A 23,128-nucleotide genomic window follows, 5' to 3' on the forward strand; every position below is an offset into this window, starting at 1 on the left:
ATGGTACACTAACATTACTGTGTTAGCCACCTCAGAGCCCAACCTCAATATAGCTGAGGCAGTGTAGGATCACTTGGACAAGGAAAAGAACAAAAAGCAAGAAAAGAAGAGTTAATTGCAACTCTTGCAGCATCAAAGAGTTAACCACAAGATTACTTAAAAGAATTACACAACTGTGTGCCAGAGGTAATTGCTTCTCTTTTTCTTTTCAAAAAAAAATACTGACTTGTATTACAAACATAACACATTTTTGTTATATTTTATTATATCAAGGCTTATTTATATTTGTTCTAATGTTATATATTGTCTTCACATGAACATAAAAACTCTCTGCCCAGAACATATCAAAGATGATGATCTAGAGGCAAGAGAATATATATTTTTCTCGAGACATGTCATTTTTGGTTGGTACTGCAGATAGTAATGATAATAGCTCTTTTAGGCATGTCAATAGGTATTTCATCAGATATAATTTTAGGACTATGACATATGTCTAGTTTTGCATGCATAGGGACACACTAAATGCAAATTTAAACATGATGTTTCCATTTTAGTTCAGTATCCATGATTGTAAAATAATTTAATACATCCTTATTCGGTTTGTGCAATAGATACTAATAAGCAGTTATTAAAAATTCACCTTAAGTAACTGGATGTTAGTATCTTGACATAAGCCTGTAGCTGGAATTATTCAAGGGTCACTTACCAGATGGGTCTTGTTATTTAGATAGCAGGGGAGAGAAAGTGTGCACCATTGAGCAGGGCAGGATTTATATCAAGATGTCTGTTTATACTACCCCCATGGGCAATGTGCTTTTAAGTTAATACCTGTCTGATGGTATTACATCTATCTAGAATATAAGTAGATGCATTAAGCAGAAACTCAGTTCTAACAAAAGGCTATTAACTTAGAAAGAATGGACGATAGTATTTTCAGAATGAATTATGACCCCTTTCTAGAAAATTCTAAATCATTCCTGTAGTAGTTTTGTCAAGTGTACAGAATACAGTGAAATACTTACTTTCAGGCCTGTGCACCCCTGGTATAAGCTGGCTGTTTTATCTTGGTAGAGTAATATATATTGCTCTACTTTCCCCTATTGTATTATTAATATGTAGCCTTAGAATGTCTAATCTCACAGACTTACCACTATTTATAAGGTATTATTGTTTATAACTTTTCCCCACCTTCCCTTCTATATCTATAACTTCAGGCAATTAGATTTAGTAAAAAGACAAGTAGGAGTGAAGTTACACATAAAATAATGTATTACTGATAATATTCATACATAATAACAAAATGCAAAGTACATTTGAATATTGGCAACCATACAACCTTATAAAATGGTGATGTGTAGTTCAGGTGGCACACAGACTTGTAGTTACTTAAAATGTCTTTAGTTAAGGCATCATTGGTGCTCAGCTTTCAGCCACATGTCTGTTCAATATGTCTGCTGAGCTTTGCTCTTCATTGTGTTGTCTTCATCAGTTCATGGTGTGACGATACTTCAACATCATCACAGGTTAGCAAGAGAGAGAATGTGAGGTTAAGCACGTACATTTATAGATGTTCTGTCCAACCCCTACAGCCAATAGGATATCATGGTACTTAAAGGCCTCTGAGACAAACCGATTCCAAACAGCCATACCTCAGACCAATGGGGGAAATAGAACATCTTAACACCCCCCCAAACCATATGTTAAAGTACACCTTAGCCTACTTGCGGGGGTAGAAAGACTTTAGCAAAGAAACACTCGCCAAACTGGTTTAAGACACATTACCCCAAATCCTGTCGTAAAATTACAAAGAGACTTAGTCGTAAAGGGGGGCAAACACGAATGCCTCTCACCAAAGTAACACTAAATTACATTTGCTTTGCCTAAATTACAAATAAAGACATACAAAATATTTATCAAGTTAAATGCAAAATCCCACATCACAACACTGGCTAAAGTCATCCTGGTACTTTAAACTTGCAGATCTGGTCATAGTACATCCATGCATAGCTCTACTTAAGAAATGCCTGATTTTGCAGGTCAAGTGCACACTACACCAGAATTCTGCATACCTGATATTTGCTGTTTGTTTCCTGAACAGATTTCTAGATAGTGTTTCAACTTTAAGAACACCAGCTCAAGTTTCATCATGCCCGAAGCACCTGCTCAGTGAAGAATGTTAACACTATATAATGGTGGTTTTGAGGGTTGTAGTAATTTGCAGGGTGGTTTGAGCAAAAGCTATACAATTTAAAAAGTTAGGAAACATGTTACTATAATAAGTTACATTTTTTAATTTATTAGCAACACCTTGCAGAGGAAGACCAAAAAAGCTGTTAGCATGTGGAAGATTTGGATCTGTTTGAGCTTATCTCTCTGCTCCCTTGCAGAAATCTACAACTTGTTACGCCTCCAGGCATTAGCTAACTACTTATGTGTTACTGCTAGTTTGCTTGTTTATTCTGTGACAAAGTCGAGCACTAAACATCTTTTGCTATATTTGCACTGTCTTCTGTTGACATTGAACTTTATAACTTACTGCTAAAAATATATCTCCATAACATATCTGTATGTTTTTGAAGGTCCTCTTAATTAGGGGTATCTGCTAAATGAATACATGACCTTTATTACAAAATTCTTAATTCCTTGTTCATGCATAAACTGTATAGAAGACATTTCTCAGTGAAGAAGCAGACTGCGACCTTTTATAGCACTTATCCACCTACCTGTATATGCATGTGTATATTCATGAAATTAGTGGAACTTCTGAAGTTGCTTATGGGCCTAATCCTGCACCCTGCGCTTAATCCACACAGACCAAACCTTTTTTTTATTTTGTACCTGTGGGGAAATCAATTAATTAATGAATAAACACACACAGACTAGAATGATTAAAGGTAAACACACAATGAAGTATTATGCAAGTGTATTTCTTTTGGTATAAGGAGCCTCAGTAGTGTTTCTTGACGCACTTCTGCTGAATGATTTGTTGGCTGGAAATCCTCAATGTTAGTGTGTCAGAGAGAGGATGTGCAGTATTGTTCATAATGACACTCCGTTTAGTTTTCTTTCTCTCCCTTGCTACTATTTCCAGAGAGTCCAGAGTGTGTCCCATAATTGAGAGGGATCTTTAAATTACTTTGTTGACAAGGTGGGCCTCTCTTGAAGTGATGTTACTGGCCCAGCACATTACAACCTAGAAAATTGAACTGGTCATCATGGAGTTATAGAAAATGTAAAGGATGTCACTACCCCCATTAAAGTAAAAAAGAGCCTGCCCTGTCTAATCTGTCATTGATGTGGACACCCAAGTACTTCTGTAAGTGCACCACCTCAACATCCAGTTCCTGAAAAGTGACCAAATATGGAGACTGTTTGGTCTGGCAAAAGTTAATAACCAGTTCTTGGATTTGTTGATGTTGAGTTGCAGGCAGTTCTCAAAGTTTTCCACCTGACACCTTTACTCTGTCTCATCCCCCTTATCGATACACCTTAAAAGGACAGAGTCATCTTAGAATTTCTGCAAGTGACATGACCTGGTGTTAAATTTATAGTCTGAAGTTTACAAAATAATGACAAAAGGATACAGGACTGTTCCTTGTAATGCTCACTTATAAGTGATGCTTGCACACTTGCTTTACCATGAAAATTACAAAGGCGTCCCCAGATATAAGACCCATGGAGACTGATGCACCTTGGGCAGTGTCACTTAGATAGATAGATTAGACAGAGGCAGTGGTGCTGTAAGAATTATTTTTTTGGACTTCTCTAGCGCCTTCAACACCATCCAACCTCTGCTCCTTAGAGACAAGCTGACTGAGATGGGAGTAGATTCATACCTGGTGGCATGGATCGTGGACTATCTTACAGACAGACCTCAGTATGTGCGTCTCAGAAACTGCAGGTCTGACATTGTGGTCGGCAACACAGGAGCGCCGCAGGGGACTGTACTTTCTCCGGTCCTGTTCAGCCAACATACATCAGACTTCCAATACGACTCGGAGTCCTGCCACATGCAAAAGTTTGCTGATGACACTGCTTTTGTGGGCTGCATCAGGAGTGGGCACGAGGAGGAGTACAGGAAGCTAATCAAAGACTTTGTTAAATGGTGCGACTCAAACCACTTACATCTTAACACCAGCAAGACCAAGGAGCTGGTGGTGGATTTTAGGCGGCCCAGGCCACTCATGGACCCTGTGATCATCAGAGGTGACTGTGTGCAGAGGGTGCAGACCTATAAATATCTGGGAGTGCAGCTGGATGATAAATTGGACTGGACTGCCAATACTGATGCTCTGTGTAAGAAAGGTCAGAGCCGACTATACTTTCTTAGAAGGTTGGCGTCCTTCAACATCTGCAGTAAGATGCTGCAGATGTTCTACCAGACGGTTGTGGCGAGTGCCCTCTTCTACGCGGTGGTGTGCTGAGGAGGCAGCATAAAGATGAAAGACGCACGCTTGGACAAAATTGTTAAGAAGGCAGGCTGTATTGTAGGAATAAAGCTGGACAGTTTAACATCTGTGGCAGAGTGACAGGCGCTAAGCAAACTCCTGTCAATCATGAAGAATCCACTGCATCCACTTAACAGTGTCATTTCCAGGCAGAGGAGTAGCTTCAGTGACAGACTTTTGTCACTGTCTTGCTCCACTGACAGACTGAGGAGATTGTTCCTCCCCCACGCTATGCGACTCTTCAGTTCCACCCGGGAGAGTAAATGCTAACATTACTCAAAGTTATTGTCTGCTTTTATATGCATTTTTATTACTATTTAATTTAATATTGTTTTTTGTATCCGTATACTGCTGCTAGATTTACCAACCAACTATTCGGAATTCCCACTGTGCAATCCCTCTGTCAAGATGTCTCCCTCAGCTTTCTAACCCAGTAAAAAGGAAAGTGGTAATCTCCCAACAGTGGGTGCCCCATTTTTAATTTATTATTTCAGTCATACAAAATTTACAGACCAAGTATAGAAATTTAAAATTAAAGCAGTATGTACAACGACAATAGTGAATAATAGTAAAATCTTGATGAAACGTCCTTAGGCTTGGTTTAAAGTTACAAAGCCTAAACAATGCTTTCCGTAAAATGTGTTCGAGGGGTCGTCATCTTTAGGAGGCATTTTGATTCAGTAGTTGGGCTGATGTATTGTCAGTTTCTGCAATGTCCAGCTAATAGAGTGCCTCTGATGGAATCGAGGGTCTCTATCTGATGTCTCTTGGACGAACCCTTCAAGTCAAAAGGTGTCCATGGGATTTAATACCTTGTGATGTTAGGCGCAGATGATTGGCTAGCCATTCTAGTGCTGGACAGCTCTGCCTAAAAGCTTTGATCACAAAAGTATTGTAAACCAATTTATCTTTTTAAGGGTGCTTTATCTGTTTGTTCTGCAGTTACCTTGAGAATTTGTCTCATGTAACATTTTGGGTTATGGTATATCTTGTATGATTATCATTTAGATAATAGTGACATATATAATGTGCATTATTCTGTGTCAGACTTAGTTTATAGGGCATTGAAGTCCATCTAAGCACAATCTTGTAAACAAGGCAGACTGCAGTGTGTTATTAATAAAGTGCCAGAAGTTCCAAAACTGATGATTGTATACTTCGTAAAACTGCACAAATCTGAATTCTGTGCTGGACCATTAGTTAAAGCCCCTCTGACTCTAGGGTACCTGCTGTTCCACTTAATTGAGCATTCCCTGCAAACATAGCTTACTTTATTACTTATATTTCTATTAATATAGTTAATATGTATCAAAAAGAGCAGTGGCCTAAAGAATCGATTGCTGAGTGAACCCACATTTTTAACACCACTTAATTCTGATAAAAGGCTTCACACCAAACCCTTTTGCTTTCTTTGCTTGAGCCAGCTTTTTACCCATTTACTAACTACTTCTTGAATTCCAAGTTGTTTGTTTTATTTCTATTATTTAATGTGGTGTCTTTGCAATATATATTTTTTAAAAATAAAGGTAAAAAATATTGTAAATCGCTCAACTTTTGAAATACCCAGTACAATATTAAACCGCAAGTTCAAAAAAAAAAAATGTATTATTCCAATAGATTCCTTTGTCATTCCTGTCAACACAAACCATTACTTAGACAAGAAGTTGAAAGTGTTTATATATTTGCTATCTTAATCATTTGGAAAATAATTTTCACTAGTCATTAGAAGTCTTATTTTAAAATAAGTGGAGTAATTTTTATTTAGTGGAACATTGTTGAAAGTCAGGTGTTTTAACCTTATTTTTAATTATGTACTACATCAGTGTTTGTGGTTAAGTTTCATGTGTTTGTCTATGGCAGGTCTGGCAGATCCCTGAAAATGGACTTGCACTCTCTCTGACTGAACCAGTTGTGGTTTTAGAAGGACATTCCAAGAGAGTAGGCATTGTGACATGGCACCCCACTGCACGGAACATCCTACTTAGTGCTGGTTAGCTCTGTTTATTTGCTTACAATAGGGTAAAAAAAACAAACAGTTCATTTCATGTTTTTTTTATTGCTAACACATAATCAAATTTTATGGAGTATTCTTCTGACATCTGGCAATAGGTTAACAATAAAACATAGTGAAAGATTTATAAACCATGTTTCCTGTATATTTGCAAATATATGAATACTGGTATTCTGTCAAGTCATTAGAAATTTCTTCCACAATCAGAACAGATTTCTCTTTAAAGACTGCATAATTTACAATGTGATGCTTTGGAGAACAAATATAATATTTTTTTAGACAATAATCTTTGATATTATTGTACTCAAATTGATTCCTTTAATTGAGCAGTTATATTTCTGTGTGTATGCAAACATCTGTTACAGGGAGATTTTAACTGGAAAGACATTGTAAAACTAAAGTGTGAATTAGTACATAAGTGACTGTAACCTGAAATTTAACAAAAAAGGGAATCTTCCTCTTGCCAATCCAGGTTGTGACAATGTCGTCATTGTATGGAATGTGGGGACAGGAGAGGCCCTTATCACACTAGATGACATGCACCCTGATATGATCTTTAGCGTCTGCTGGAACCGCAACGGCAGTCTCATTTGCACAGCCTGTAAGGACAAGAAAGTGCGTGTGATTGACCCTCGAAAACAAAAGATTATTGCTGTGAGTCATCAGTTTTCTGTCATTTACTATGTTGGGTTAAGGAAATTCATAGGTTTTAAAGAAGCTACTCAAAAACTTGTCATCAAAATTTACTTTTATATAACGCTTCACTGAGTTTAGTGGGCTGTATGCTAAGTATTCTTCGAACATTAAATTATTTTGTGGTGTCTTTTACTACATTTAATGTAACTGTAATAATAATTATGTAATACATAATTAAGTGTACGTGTGTATGTGTGTGATATATGTATATGTATATATGTATATGTATATGTGTATACGTATGTGTGTGTGTGTGTATAAATGTAAAAATAATCTTTTACTTTATTTCAGGAAAAAGAAAAAGCCCATGAAGGAGCTCGCCCCATGAGAGCCATTTTCCTTTCTGATGGGAATGTGTTTACAACTGGCTTCAGTCGTATGAGTGAGAGGCAGCTTGCCCTCTGGAACCCGGTTAGTATCACAAGCCTAATGTACATTTGATTGCACAACGTTAAACGCTGATGTAGAGTTTTTTGTGGATTGTTCAATATTTTATTATGTAAAAGTATTATTTAAAAACAGCAGACTCACAAATGTAAAACAGAAAAATGGCACAATGCAATTTGCATATGCACCAAATAAATGTTGGAATTAATAAATACAAAGCTTTATTGTCATGGTATGTTTTTGCAGAAATGTTAAAAACCTGTTTTAACTTAGGTTAACTAATGCTGTTAATATTGATTACATTGGTAATTGAGTAATCGACTGACTAGTTTCAAAAATCAACCAGTGTTCCAGAAAACTATAGATTAAAAATGGACTTAATTGAACAATAAAATAGGCATATCACTTGAAGGTTGCCAAAGTAATTTATTGAAATTTTTCACAACCGGACAAATTGTATTAAAAAATAGGTTTATGGGTGAATAATAGTACTGAAATCTCAGTAAGAAAACTATTAAAGTTTTTCTCATATTTCATCTTCCAGAGTTTGAGTATTCTGGTTTGGCTCGATCAAACATGGACACATTTAAGCCAAATGATACCGAAAGAGCAGTCTTCTAGCGAATTCTAAAATTTCTCTCAGCTGAAGCATTTAGTCATTAGGAAATGGGCTGCAACTTCTTTCCATTTACAGCAGAAGAATAATAACTGTTAGGGTTTTTTGGTTTCTGTTCTGGCTTCTAAAGCTTAAGTAAAAAGTAGTGAGTTTAGGTTTACAGTTGTGCTTGTTTGTGATCCTTTTAGAATTTTCTATATTTCTGCATAAATATCACCTAAAACATCATCAGATTTTCACTCAAGTCCTTAAAGTAGATAAAGAGAAACCAGTTAAACAAATGAGACAAAAATATTATACTTGGTCATTTATTTATTAAGGAAAATGATCAAATATATATTTGTGAGTGGCAAAAGTATGTGAACCTTTGCTTTCAGTATCTGGTGTGACACACACCCCTTGGCAGCAATAACTGCAACTAAACGTTTCTGGTAACTTTTGCTCATTCCTGCACACCGGCTTGGAGGAATTTTAGCCCATTCCTCTGTACAAAACGGCTTCAACTCTGGGATGTTGGTGGGTCTCCTCACATGAACTGCTCGCTTCAGGTCCTTCCACAATGTTTCGATTGGATTAAGGTCAGGACCTTGACTTGGCCATTCCAAAACATTAACTTTATTCTTCTTTAACCATTCTTTGGTAGAACAACTTGTGTTGTTAGGGTCGTTGTCTTGCTGCATGACCCACCTTCTCTTGAGATTCAGTTCATGGACAGATGTCCTGACATTTTCCTTTAGAATTCTCTGAATTATTTCAGAATTCATTGTTCCATCAATAAAGGCGAGGTGTCCTGGCCCAGATGCAGTAAAACAGGCCCAAACCATGATACTACCACCACCATGTTTCACAGATGAGATAAGGTTCTTATGCTGGAATGCAGTGTTTTCCTTTCTCCAAAAACAACGCTTTTCATTTAAACCAAAAGTTTTATTTTGGTCTCATCCGTCCACAAAACATTCTTCCAATAGCCTTCTGGGTTGTCCACGTGATCTTTAGCAAACTGCAGACAAGCAGCAATGGTTTTTTTGGTGAGCAGTGGCTTTCTCCTTGCAACCCTGCCATACACACCATTGTTGTTTAGTGCTGTCCTAATGGTGGACTCATGAACATGAACTTCAGCCAATGTGAGAGAGGCCTTCAGTTGCTTAGAAGTTACCCTGGGTTCCTTTGTGACCTCGCCTGACTATTACACGCCTTGGTCTTGGAGTGATCTTTGTTGGTCGACCAGTCCTGAGGAGGGTAACAATGGTCTTGAATTTCCTCCATTTGTACACAATCTGTCTGACTGTGGATTGGTGGAGTCCAAACTCTTTAGAGATGGTTTTGTAACCTTTTCCAGGCTGATGAGCATCAACTACTCTTTTTCTGAGGTCCTCAGAAATCTCCTTTGTTCGTGCTGTGATACACTTCCACAAACATGTGTTGTGAAGAGCAGACTTTGATAGATCCCTGTTCTTTAAATAACACAGGGTGCCCGCTCACACCTGATTGGCATCCCATTGATTGAAAACACCTGACTCGAATTTCACCTTCAAACTAACTGCTAATCCTAGAAGTTCATATACTTTTGCTACTCACAAATATGTAATATTCGATCATTGTCCTCAATAAATAAATGACCAAGTATAATATTTTGTCTCATTTGTTTAACTGGTTATCTACTTTTAGGACTTGAGTGAAAAATCTGATGATGTTTTAGGTCATATTTATGCAGAAATATAGAAAAATCTAAAGGGTTCACAAACTTTCAAGCTTAACTGTACATAAAAGAATGTTCAATGAAGTATTTTTAATTAAGTAGTATCAAAAATTGAATCATAATCACTTAGGTAGCCATTAATCTGGTAAAAAGATATGAATAGCTCATGGAATTCAGCTTCAGACATATGCACTGTTGAATCTGTTGACCTGCACAAGAAATTTCTGAATAACTGTGTACAAAGTGAGACAGACAGATCTGGGCATGCATCATTTTTACATTTTGTACTTTTGAAGCATATTATTAAGTTGCCTGTCACTTCAAAGCAGGCTGTTGTACTTAAGTGTGATTTTAATACATTTACTTGAATGTCTTAGTTCTGTGTCATTTTGGTATGATTTTGTGACTGTTTATTCCACTTGATACAAACTGTTGGCACCTTTTTGTACTTTTTTTTCTTCTGATGATTAACAGGCTGCCTATAAATCTGTAACATGGTTTATTGTTTGAAAAACCTCATTCATTTGGATGTAATCTGTGCTTGATAACAATCTCTGCTTATGACTTAGCAATGCTCACATTTCACTTTGTGCTTTGTTGGAGTTTTTTTATATGAAAGCAGCTTAATATTAAATGTAGGCTTGTATTGCTTATGGTCGTTGTGTTTATCTTTCATAATTAAAAAAAAATATTGGAGGATTGTTGAATAAAATCTGGAGTATAGAAAGTAGCAAATCATTCAGATGGGAGGAGCAGCACATGCGTTCTGTTTGGTGCTCTAGGGGAAACAACCTGTGGGGAAATGCTGAGCTTATTTGTATCTTGAGTTCATATTTGTTATACTCTCAGGTCTGGTAATGAATGCCACTTTTCTTTCCTCTGGCATATGTGTAACGAAGGTTTCCCTTGTTTTACATTAACAGCAAAACATGGAGGAGCCTATAGCATTGCATGAAATGGACACAAGCAATGGAGTACTGCTACCCTTCTATGATGCAGATACAAATGTTGTTTACTTATGTGGAAAGGTAAGATGCCATATTATACACATGTCCATTAACTGAGGTGAAAAACTGCTTGTTCTCTGAAAGATCAACTAATTCAACAAGATAATGTATATTTAAAAAAGCTACCTAAGTAATGGATTTAATATAGCTTTCAACATGAGTATAATTTAGTATTATGCGTGTCTTAAAATGTAATTAGGATATTGTTTATGATCCTGGAAATGACTTAAATAACCTTTAAGATTGCTTTATTTGGATTTTTTTTGTTTGTTTTTTGCACATTTCCCATTAGTTAATTGTTCACTTCAGAATACCTGCAATAAATGAACACTGCATTTATATTTGTTTGGCTAATCCTTTCTTAAACTTAACTGTCAATTATGTGCACATGTAGACTGTGGACCTTTTATTTAGTTAGCTTCTTTGCACCAACTGCAGTTGTGAAATATTCAAATTGCCAGTTACATTACTTGACATTTTTCACTGACCCATTTCAGAACGAATCAAGTATATTAGTTTAAAATCCAAGGTTGTCAACCCAAGACAGAGTTATCTTGTGAAACTGCAAAAGGGTCAAGCAGCAGCCATCCTGAATAAACGGATGTATCACAAGAGGCTCTCACTATGATACTTATAGCAAACCACCAAATAATTGTCTTGTCTTTTTAATTTAATAGTTGCGAACAGAGGAAAATGAGAAGCAATTTAGCACACTGATTAATACACTGATTTCTTTTAAACTGATTCAAGTGTAGAGCATGACCTTCAAGGCGGACTTTCTTATAAGTCTGCAGGATTTTGTTTTTAACTTGTAACGTTCTACAGCTAATCAAGAAGTAGGAGATTAAACAACAGTGCTGCTTGTGATGAGTCGTAGTTAATTACAGTGGGAGACATGAGGCTCAGCACAATGAGTCAATGTTCAGCCTTAAAAAGACAGACAACAGAGTGATATACAGTGACTGCTTGTCTGACACTCACACTTACCTGCTTCAAAGTTCTCATTTCATTTCAGGTGCGAATGCATTACTTGTCGTATTTGTTTGTTTGTGTCTCTATAGAGTTGATATTGTTTATCAAGTAAGATGGTTGCTCTTTTCAGTTGTATCTTTCTTTCTTTACTGGTTTCTTGACTGTGTACACGATGTTTGAAGCCTGATAAAGCTGGATATATTCATATATGAAGTAGTTCATTTAGACATCTCAATCTGGAACTCTTGACCATTTACTACAAACTGCACTTACCAAAGATGGAGTAGGGCCTACAGATAACTGGTTATTTTATTCTGCAGATACTTGAGTCACCATAGTTAAACACAGATGCAGAACAATAAGCAAGCTGTGTAATTTGTAAGGTAGCACTTGTCATTTAAGATCTTTTTTTATCAGTTGCTGGTGATGTATATTTAACTAAATCATTTGCAATTTTTACTTAATTTTCCTTTTTTGAACATTTATTTGAAAACAGTATGTTAAAATGCATAACGTTCCTTGGCTTCAAGTTCAAGTTTGTTCAGGTGTTTAGTCTGCAAGTCTGCCCCCAACTTAATGTGTTCTGAGTGTTTGCCACTAGATGGCAATAAAGTGACATTGTAAAAATATCAAACCCATATTAAGGTAAAGAAAAAGAGAGAAAGAGGCTCTAAGAATAGCCAGTGGTGCTGAATAAATGTCAAAAATATCTTCACCGACATAGTGGTTATAATTATGTCTACAGTTGTACCCATTATTAAGTTACAAGCATTTAAAAGTTAGATTAACTGTCCATCAGCACAATAAATGTTCAGTGGGGATTTGGGGTATTAGACATATTCTGTATTGGTGAATAAATGAAACAACCTGTTTTTTTTTTTGTTTTTTTTAAGTTGGGGCACAAGGCAGTTTAACTCTCAAGATTAATTTAATTTCATTTTTTTTTCAGTTACTATCCAGGTCCTTAGCCTTTCCCTAACACCACATCAAACTGCTCAGTAAAAATCTTTAGTCTGAATATAGTTGTTTGCCCATGTTCCAAATCTACTTTTCCCACTATTAGGGGCACAGAGAGCTGGAACCCATCTTGGGAGCTTAGGCACACATTCATGCAAACAGCCTCAGCCATTCTTGCCCCAGGCAAATTTTCACTTTTTAGCCACACATTATAAATATTGTAGGAATGTAGAAGAAAATCTGTGTGAACACTGGGAAAATGTGCAAACTCCACAAAGGTATTTAACTGTATTGCCGGATTTTCACCAGTCCGTGCTAGTCACTATACCACCATGCTGCCCACTATTATAGATATAGGTACGAACCCTGCTAAACACGTTGACTTGCCATTGATGTGTCCTGCTTTTTATTATATGGCCTATCTGTTTTTCTGAATTATCTTCTCAGAAGTGCCCATGTTGAAAATGGAGTTGTCTACAATTTATAAAATAACATACAAGTCCAAAGCATTTTATGACATTGGGATTGTTATGACAGTATCATTACTAGTATGTGTTGTCGGACATACTGACATTCAGTTTTATCAAGCTGCTACCCAAAACTATTAATATTGGCTAACAACGAATGTCTGTGCCTTATCTGATAAGATTATCAACCCTAGACCAAGTAACAGCACTGCAACACCTCTTGGAGGCACCAAGGTGTTATGTTAGTGGACACCCAAGTTTGAACAGAGGATCAGAACACAAGGATGAGTAACATTGATGTATGGGACTCAGCACGAATTGTCAACCAAAAAGATGGGCTTATGTACACCCAAGAAACAAGTGACAAGACTTCTGTTCCTTCCTTTAAAATAAACCTTAAAAATCCCACATCTCTCTTCTCATGAAGCTCACTATGTTCAACCTGGCCGTAAATTTGGCTGTTTATAGCCTGACCTCATAGCCTGTTGAAATGGCCGTAACTGAGTCTGAAGCAATCCCTTTACTCAGAAGGGCAACTGTACTGGATTGAAAGGATGGAAGGCTTGTCTGAATTAGAGTTGGTCAAGTTTACCAGGAGACTAAATCTTGCTGAGGAATAGTAAGTGCACAAGCAGGGAGAGACCGTATGCATAAAGCCTCGTGCTTGTCTTGCTGGAAACAGTGACTGACTGATGATCAGTTTCCCAGAAGATGTGTTTTTGCAAGCAACAAGAGGATCGACATGGTGTATTTGAACCTCAAGAAGAAACTGCAGCACCTTCCGTAATCAAAATGTACAACCAAACGCTCCCAAAACAAAGAAAGCACACTGAAGATTCATTCACATGTCTGGACAAAGGCATCCAGGAAAGCATTGTTTTGACCAGAACTATAAGTATACCTACTTTGATTCTGAGAGCTATTAATTGTAACTTAGTGGCTGGATAAAGCCAGCTAATGTATTGTATTTGTCAAATTAGAACTACAAGGTTGTGAAAGATGCATTCTATCCATAAGTTTCTTCTTTAATTAATTAAGAAAGTACAAAAGTGCAACTCACACCCACATGAACACACGCACGCACAGTTTGTAGGGATAAGCCAGTAAAGAGGCTGTCTACGAGTAGATGAATGCCACGGTGCAGGCAGTAGAAGCTTGATAACCAAGTACTTCTTATACATTTTAACCGCATGAAATGAAAGATCAAAAGTGTCAATCTTATAAGACAGGAAAAGTTGTAAGCTTTCATGTTATCGTTTCTGTTGTCTTTTAGTTTACAATATGTAAAATCTACAGTGCAAAATTTTTGTACAGCTGAAATTCAAAATAACTTAAATTGAAGTTAAGCATGATGTGGTATGTAAGCAACTACCTATCACCTGGTGGTTCCTGTCTGCCATCTTATGCTGTCCGGATTTGTCCAACTTTCACCTACAGTTAAATTGTGTGTGTTTAATAGATGAATGAACACAAAGATGGAAACATATATATATAATATATAATATTCTTGTTATTAAGTTGGGTTTTTAAAATGGCAGCTTTACCAGTACTTTTAGTAATGGTAAATTATGAGTTTATTAAGCTAAAACATTTGGAGGAGTTCAGTATTTTCAGAGAATATAAACTACTACAGCTTTTGGCTTGTAGGGAAAAAGGCAGGTTAGAAGTGATCTACTAATAAAACAGTAGTGTGTGTGAGTGGGAGATACCTCTGAACAGTCAGATTGGTCAGTTTGGCTTTGGTCTCATTACACAGATTCACTCTTGTGATCAGGGGCAGGAACTGCCGGGCAAGGCAGATTGATACACACACAAGGATACCAAGGAAAAGCATAGGAGGAATGCTGAAAGTTAGCTTCAAGTACAGGAAGTATTCAATATTAATATCCTCACTAGTGGACAGTAGGGTATTCATTAGTGACAGAAAGGTCACTTTAGAGACTGGAGGTACCATATCTAAAGGTTCTGCCTTCTACTGTTAATTTAAGTTACGCTGGGAAATGTAGCATTCCCTAAACACTCTTATTGTAAGGTACCCTTTTGAGCTTTGAAATTAAGTTCTGTAAGGTAAATAAAGGAGATCTTTTTTCAGCAGCATCTTTCTTCATGGATGTGTTGTTCTGTTACTTTGGGCTCTTGCAATGTTCTGTCATTAGTGATGCTATATTCACAGTTCTCCCCAAAGTCCCATTTTATGTTTTATGGCCATCAAAAATAACTTGGTGATCCTAAATCTCAGCGGAAAGGTATTAGGACAAGAAAAAGAGATCTCATCATACCCACAGAATACAATTTGAAACCCGTGCAGATGTCATAATAGAAATTGTAGCACGTGGCCTGGTGAATTATTTGGAAATGGATATAAATAACTTCTGGTGACTTTAGAATTTTATTAGAAATTGCCCATTCTGCAGCATAATGTCTAACAAATCTTTAAGAAATGCCTGTATTTTTTTGTCTTTCTCACAAGGGGGACAGCAGCATCCGCTATTTTGAAATCACAGATGAAGCTCCATATGTCCATTACCTCAATACTTTTAGCAGCAAAGAACCCCAAAGAGGAATGGGCTACATGCCAAAACGAGGTCTAGATGTCAACAAGTGTGAAATCGCAAGGTATGCTCCTTGTAATGCCAACTAGTATAGAATGTTTTTTTTTTTTCTTCTTCAGAAGAAAAGAAGTAAAATGTTTTGATGACAATTGCATACTATTTCTGTCAGGTTTTATATACTATAGAATCTGTTAGTTTTCCTTTTACAAACATGTATATCCTGCATGTGTCTGGTTTACGCCTCCTAGATGCTGTAGTACTTTCCACTTGTCTTGTAGTATTTCAGAGATCATTAATGTGGTGTCAGTCTTACCTACCCAGCTTAAAAATATTCAATAACTAAACTACAGAAAATGTTGCAATTAATTTAATTGCCTGTAGATCAAAGATAAATATGATCATTTCAAAAGTAAGATTGTATTATTGGCCAGAAATAATTTACTCAGTACTATATGATGGGTCTTTAGATACCTATAAAATAGAAAAAGTGTAAAGTGAATGTAATATGTATTAAGCAGCTGTTAGTGCAACACAGCGGTTATGCTAGTGCTTTGCTCCCTAATCAGATCACTTCCTGTAGTGATTTTGCTCATCATACCAATGTCTGCAAGGTTTCCTCAGGCTGCTTTTCAAGACTAGCATGGTAGGGTGCCTGGCACCGTTACATAAGTTAATTGTGTGCTTGAGTGTAGGTGTGCCCTGGGATGACCAGTGCCTGAGACTGCTGGTTTAGGCTTCAGTTCTTAAATAATTTTGAATTGCAATAGCAGGCTTGGAAAGTGGATAGAAGTTTTTAAAAATTGTTTAAACCCATGATTTGTTCATATGCCAGCTTTTGTGTTGCTGATTTACCTTCTGTTACATTTTAAACAAAATATGTAAGGAATCTGACACTGGCTAACTAAAAGCATTCATATCCCTGCCGCACACTACCTCTAGATCTGTCGATGAATACAGACTTGAAATGCCAAGTTAATTTGGACTTCTCTGTTTTTGTTGTATTAGAATGAAAGCTGCCTTAAGCATAAATGCAGAAGGAAACCTCAGTCAAAGTAAGAACAATAACTGGAGGATCTGAAAGTGATGCACCCATTGTAAATAATGTTTCAGTGCATTGTTATTACAACATGTTATTTACTGTAGGTTCTATATTATAACCTGAAGGCCACATTTCATGTTTGATTGTCATTAGAATAGTCACTATTAAAAATTTTAGACAGTAAAAAAAAATATACTTAATTTTAACTTATGTTGACAGATTATCTCTGAACAAGAACTTTCTTTTTGAATGTAGTAATATTTTTCTTGATGCAAAATTCTAATCGAAGATGGTCTGTTGTATGTCAGCAATAATAATTGGTGTCGAAGCTGCAATAGGACACTATGCAGTTGTCTAGCTTTAAGTGGTGGTCACAGTGGGAGTCTTTTTATAGCTTTTTATATCATTTTAATCTTCAGCACACCCAGTTGCCATCTGAAAACAATTAGACTTAAGGCTTTCAAAGTTTTTTGTTTTTTTTTAAGGTTTTTATGAAATCTTTCCCATCTTAATATCATGTTTCTAAAATTAACATACAGGTTCTACAAACTACATGAGAGGAAATGTGAACCAATTATCATGACTGTGCCAAGGAAGGTGAGAAGTAGCTGTGATCTTAAAAGGAACTGCTAGCCTCTTCCTCAAGTGGGTTTAGAGAGATGGGACAAATCTAGTGTAGTCCTCTTACCTGTGCAAATTTGAATACGTTAAGATGATGGGATCTTTAAACTGCTAAAAACCTGAAATGCCACGAGGTCTGACCAGATGCACATAACGTGTTTTACTTGTGAGTAAATTAATCAAATAACGAATTGTGCCACCTTTTGAGAACCTTCTTCGTACACTTAAGTCTCCATTAATGGGGTAATGCAGGTACAGGAGGTGCTGCTAGCGTCCACTGTCCACTAAATTTGCACATCTGTTTTTCCACTTATTACTAATTCATCCATAATTAGTTTTCATTGGATTAGTTCTCTCAAATATATAGCTCAGTCCACTTTAAAACACTACAGAGTGTGAAAACGCAGCTTGCAGAATGTGTTCAGAGATGTTGTATATTGGCTTAATGGATGTCTGTAATAATGAGGCAGAGGCAGTTTTATACAAATATGTGCTTTAAGTCCTAAAAAAATGAATTAATTATCAGTTGTTGAAGCAGCCCCAATCTGTTTTATGTGTTTAAAATGTTTACTGTCTAGTTTTATTGCATTTTGTTTAAATCAATTTCAGAAAAAAAAAATTCAGTGTTTGGCTTATTACTTTAAATTAATGATTATAATGAATATTTTGTGTTGAATATGTGTTAATTAAATTGACCTAAATGCTGTTGGATAAGCTAATCACTTGCTTTAACCTTTTCGTTATCCCTGCAGTCTGACCTGTTTCAGGATGACCTGTACCCAGATACAGCTGGACCTGAAGCTGCCCTAGAAGCAGAAGACTGGTTTGATGGAAAAAATGCAGACCCCATTCTCATCTCATTAAAGCATGGGTATATCCCTGGGAAGAACAGAGACCTTAAGGTGGTCAAGAAAAACATCCTAGACAACAAGATGCCAGTTAACAAAAAGACTGAGCACACAGGTCCAATAAATAAGCCATTATCTGCCACACCCACCATTGTAAGTGTATCAGGCCTTGTTGTTGTGCTTAAAGATGACCTTACAATATGGGAGAACAATTCAGTGCATTGTACAGTCAGTTCAGCATTTCAGAATACATTTAATTATAATCAAAAAGAGCCGTGTATCTTCGGAAATACAGTGGTGTGTAAAACTATTTGCCCCCTTCCTGATTTCTTATTCTTTTGCATGTTTGTCACACAAAATGTTTCTGATCATCAAACACATTTAACCATTAGTCAAATATAACACAAGTAAACACAAAATGCAGTTTTTAAATGATGGTTTTTATTATTTAGGGAGAAAAAAATCCAAACCTACATGGCCCTGTGTGAAAAAGTAATTGCCCCCTGAACCTAATAACTGGTTGGGCCACCCTTAGCAGCAATAACTGCAATCAAGCGTTTGTGATAACTTGCAATGAGTCTTTTACAGCGCTCTGGAGGAATTTTGGCCCACTCATCTTTGCAGAATTGTTGTAATTCAGCTTTATTTGAGGGTTTTCTAACATAAACTGCCTTTTTAAGGTCATGCCATAGCATCTCAATTGGATTCAGGTCAGGACTTTGACTACGCCACTCCAAAATCTTCATTTTGTTTTTCTTCAGCCATTCAGAGGTGGATTTGCTGGTGTGTTTTGGGTCATTGTCCTGTTGCAGCACCCAAGATCGCTTCAGCTTGAGTTGACGAACAGATGGCCGGCCATTCTCCTTCAGGAGTTTTTGGTAGACAGTAGAATTCATGGTTCCATCTATCACAGCAAGCCTTCCAGGTCCTAAAGCAGCAAAACAACCCCAGACCATCACACTACCACCACCATATTTTACTGTTGGTATGATGTTCTTTTTCTGAAATGCTGTGTTCCTTTTACGCCAGATGTAGCGGACATTTGCCTTCCAAAAGTTCAACTTTTGTCTCATCAGTCCACAAGGTATTTTCCCAAAAGTCTTGGCAATCATTGAGATGTTTCTTAGCCCTAATGTTCTTTTTGCTTAACAGTGGTTTGCGTCTTGGAAATCTGCCATGCAGGCCGTTTTTGCCCAGTCTCTTTCTTATGGTGGAGTCGTGAACACTGACCTTAATTGAGGCAAGTGAGGCCTGCAGTTCTTTAGATGTTGTTCTGGGGTCTTTTGTGACCTCTCGGATGAGTCGTCTCTGCGCTCTTGGGGTAATTTTGGTCGGCCAGCCACTCCTGGGAAGGTTCACCACTGTTCCATATTTTTGCCATTTGTGGATAATGGCTCTCACTGTGGTTCGCTGGAGTCCCAAAGCTTTAGAAATGGCTTTATAACCTTTACCAGACTGATAGATCTCAATTACTTCTGTTCTCATTTGTTCCTGAATTTCTTTGGATCTTGGCATGATGTCTAGCTTTTGAGGTGCTTTTGGTCTACTTCTCTGTGTCAGGCAGCTCCTATTTAAGTGATTTCTTGATTGAAACAGGTGTGGCAGTAATCAGGCCTGGGGGTGAAATTGAACTCAGGTGTGATACACCACAGTTAGGTTCTTTTTTAACAAGGGGGCAATTACTTTTTCACACAGGGCCATGTAGGTTTGGATTTTTGTTCTCCCTAAATAATAAAACCATCATTTAAAAACTGCATTTTGTGTTTACTTGTGTTATATTTGACTAATGGTTAAATGTGTTTGATGATCAGAAACATTTTGTGTGACAAACATGCAAAAGAATAAGAAATCAGGAAGGGGGCAAATAGTTTTTCACACCACTGTACATGCACTGATGTCAGTTAGCAGCCATGTGTAATATACAACTTAAATCTCCCAGATATGTTTGCATTCTGTTTTCTGGAGAGCTCTGTGGCCCGATCAGGTTTCTTTTTATAGGAAAATGTCATTCTCAAATTGTTAAGTCGACTTGGTATAAGGTGTTGCTCACTGGAGTCCAGTGCTGCACTTATGATTGCTTGATCACAGATTATTGATAGTAGCTTTCCGTTTTGTGTATAAAGAAGTGAAACAGAACTATGGCAGTTGCATTTGTGTATTCCCAGGAGGCATAATACTTGCAATGACTCCCTGTCCTCTTTAATTTTTTTGCAGCAAAGTGAAGCAAAGCTGGATGAAATTCTCAAGGAAATCAAATCCCTTAAGGACCTAATCTACAGCCAAGAGAAAAGAATCGGCAAACTAGAACAGCAAATGTCCAAGATAGAAATCTGAAGACAAGCGCCTGATTGTTTGCAAAGATCCATGGGCCAGAATGAGTGGGGCTGGGCTGGGCCGGGTGCTGGTTGGGGATTGGGTGGGCAAGTCACTGCCAGTTAATAAAAACATTCCACCTGTGGCCCCGTGTCAGATAAGATTCCAAATGACATTCCAAACTGAACTCTTTCCAGGTCCTCTTATAACATTTGAAAAAAGGAGGAACATAATGCAATTATGACAGCTTTTTATTGAAGATTTTCATATGTTTTAATAAGTGGGAGTTGACATTTTGTCTTTTTTTGTTTCATTTTTTTTCTTATTTTTTTTATTGTGACCAAGAAATTTAAAAATCGTGAACAGATTATATTTACTTTGTTAAACCCATATGTTTTATATATAGGTATGATCAGTATTGCATTTTTCCCTTAATTTTTCATTGCCAAATTTTAAAAAGGAGTTTTGTTTACATGTCTCCTTATCAGTATTTTTCTTTTCATTTTTTTATTATTTGCATACAGAGGAATTTTGACTATAAGGGACAATGCAATAAGACCATGTTTGAATGCAGTGGAGAAATTGAAATTTGAAATCATAGACATTCTGTGCAGCCTTTTTTATTTAAAAAAGAAAAAGTGACACACAAAAACAGATGTATTCATTGTGGCTGTAAGTGTAATGTGCAGATTCCCTGAGATATGAAATGAGAGATTTTTGACTCGGTGATCCCAAATTTTTGTTTGCTGTCTCTCTCTTAATTTTTCCTTTCCCCCCCTTCAGGTGGGTCGAGATGGAGGATGGAGGCTGAGCACATTTATACTGTAGGATCAAGTGCAGTTTTAGGTAGTCTGTGTATGGAAAGATTTACTGTCAGGGCTCTTAAATAAATGAATTAAAATATGCATGCATTGGAGTCATTTCATGTAGACAATGGTAATTATTAATCACCATTCTTGAAAAGTAATGTAAGGAAAGATATTCATAATCCTTCATTTTTCTTTTATTCCATCTCGATAGCCCTATTTAGGTAGTCGTTTAAAAATGACTAATTTGACACACTAATAATAAAATGTGCTGGTTGTCAAATATAGCTTTTTTTTAGGTTTTACATATGTTTACAAGCAAAGCAAATGGCAGTATCATTTTTATGTTTATTATTATTTTTAAGCAAAGGCATAATTTGTGCTTTCATTATGAAACCCTCTGGTTTAGGGGATCTTTATTTGAAATGCTGTCAAGATTAATCTGTGTACTACTGAATTTTTCAAGCTTCAGCACAAAGGGGTGATTTTGTTTAATAACGGGTGGTGCTTAGGATCGTTCGGGGTATTTAGTTGAAAAAGTCATCATTCCTTCTCTTTATTTATGATGAAAGATATACTTTTTTGCTTTTATTTTATAAGCTCTAATGTAGATGTTGCCCATCCAATCTGTTTAACATATCATTTTGTTAAGTTACAATAAAACAGGTGAGAATGAGAATATTCAGTGTGGCATACAGTTAACAAAAGATTCATCTGCTAGTCAAGTGAGGATTGGAGGGAGAGAAAGCAAGTGTCTTTATTATTATTCCTTTCATTTTCTCAGTGTTTTGTATATTTTTAACTGTGTTAGAGACTGGTATATATATTTTTTTATATAATTTTTGAGGTCCCAGAGAGAGAAGTTTTTCATAAACTCTCTATTTCCATCAGCCAGTACTCATTGTGCCCATCGTACAAAGCCTGTCATGGTCAGCCCCTTGTCGTGACCACCTTATCACATTCTGCCTGTCATTTTCCACAGTATTACAAGCCTAGACCACCCCCGTGGTGTTTCTTTTGTTTTGTTTTTTTTTTCTTTTTTTTGTTTTTTAACCAGTGGGGCTTTACCAGGGTCATACTAATTTGAGATGAACCCAAATTTCTCAAAAGCATGCATCTTAAATGAAATGTTATGTTTGTGTATTTTTTTTTTTTCTTTTAAATAAATTTATCCAGCTTTTTGAAAAACTGCAATTCTTTCTTTAAATATTCTTCACATTGGAGATATTTTGTTCCTAATTAAAAGTAGCCTTTGCAGTTAAGAATGTCCCAAGTCCGATTAGTAACTGGCTATTAGTAGTGCGCCTTGTTAAATAAAGCCCCTTCCTTTCATCTGTCTGCTTGCATACTGAGAGATTACCTTCTGATCTCTGGTGATATTTATACCTCACATGGACTTTCACTTGAACTGTTCCAGTTGTCCACATCTGCTGTGTGCACATAGTTCTCCATGAGGTGTGTTTAGAGTCTGCGTCACTTTCTTAGATTTATTTCACTAGTTTAACATTTTGATTTTTTTTTAGTTTTTTTTTTTTTAGATTGACTTCAATTTGTTGGTATACGGGGTTTTTTTTTATCTCTTTTAATTGTTCTACATGTGTAAAATGTATTCTGTTCTAAATTTGTTGAGCATAAGATAAAGTAATTTATAGTGGAGGTCGTAAATGGTGTCCTCTTTGGCACATTTAA

At 36.6% G+C, this 23,128-nt stretch overlaps 1 protein-coding gene across 1 annotated transcript in view; it reads left to right on the top strand.

Moving 5' to 3' along the window:
* coro1ca (coronin, actin binding protein, 1Ca) overlaps positions 1–22,628 on the top strand; it is a 70,076-nt gene extending 47,448 nt beyond the window's left edge. Inside the window, exons 4-11 of the mRNA XM_039771836.1 lie at positions 6,309–6,438; positions 6,932–7,113; positions 7,447–7,566; positions 10,781–10,885; positions 15,731–15,876; positions 17,391–17,448; positions 18,225–18,473; positions 20,535–22,628. Of these exons, the coding sequence (XP_039627770.1) occupies positions 6,309–6,438; positions 6,932–7,113; positions 7,447–7,566; positions 10,781–10,885; positions 15,731–15,876; positions 17,391–17,448; positions 18,225–18,473; positions 20,535–20,654 (1,110 nt within the window). The 3' untranslated portion in view covers positions 20,655–22,628. The remainder of the gene's footprint in view (positions 1–6,308; positions 6,439–6,931; positions 7,114–7,446; positions 7,567–10,780; positions 10,886–15,730; positions 15,877–17,390; positions 17,449–18,224; positions 18,474–20,534) is intronic.
* The last annotated feature ends 500 nt before the right edge of the window (positions 22,629–23,128 follow it).

The sequence above is a fragment of the Polypterus senegalus genome, chromosome 12 (assembly GCF_016835505.1).
Source record: "Polypterus senegalus isolate Bchr_013 chromosome 12, ASM1683550v1, whole genome shotgun sequence".
Classification (NCBI taxonomy): domain Eukaryota; kingdom Metazoa; phylum Chordata; class Cladistia; order Polypteriformes; family Polypteridae; genus Polypterus; species Polypterus senegalus.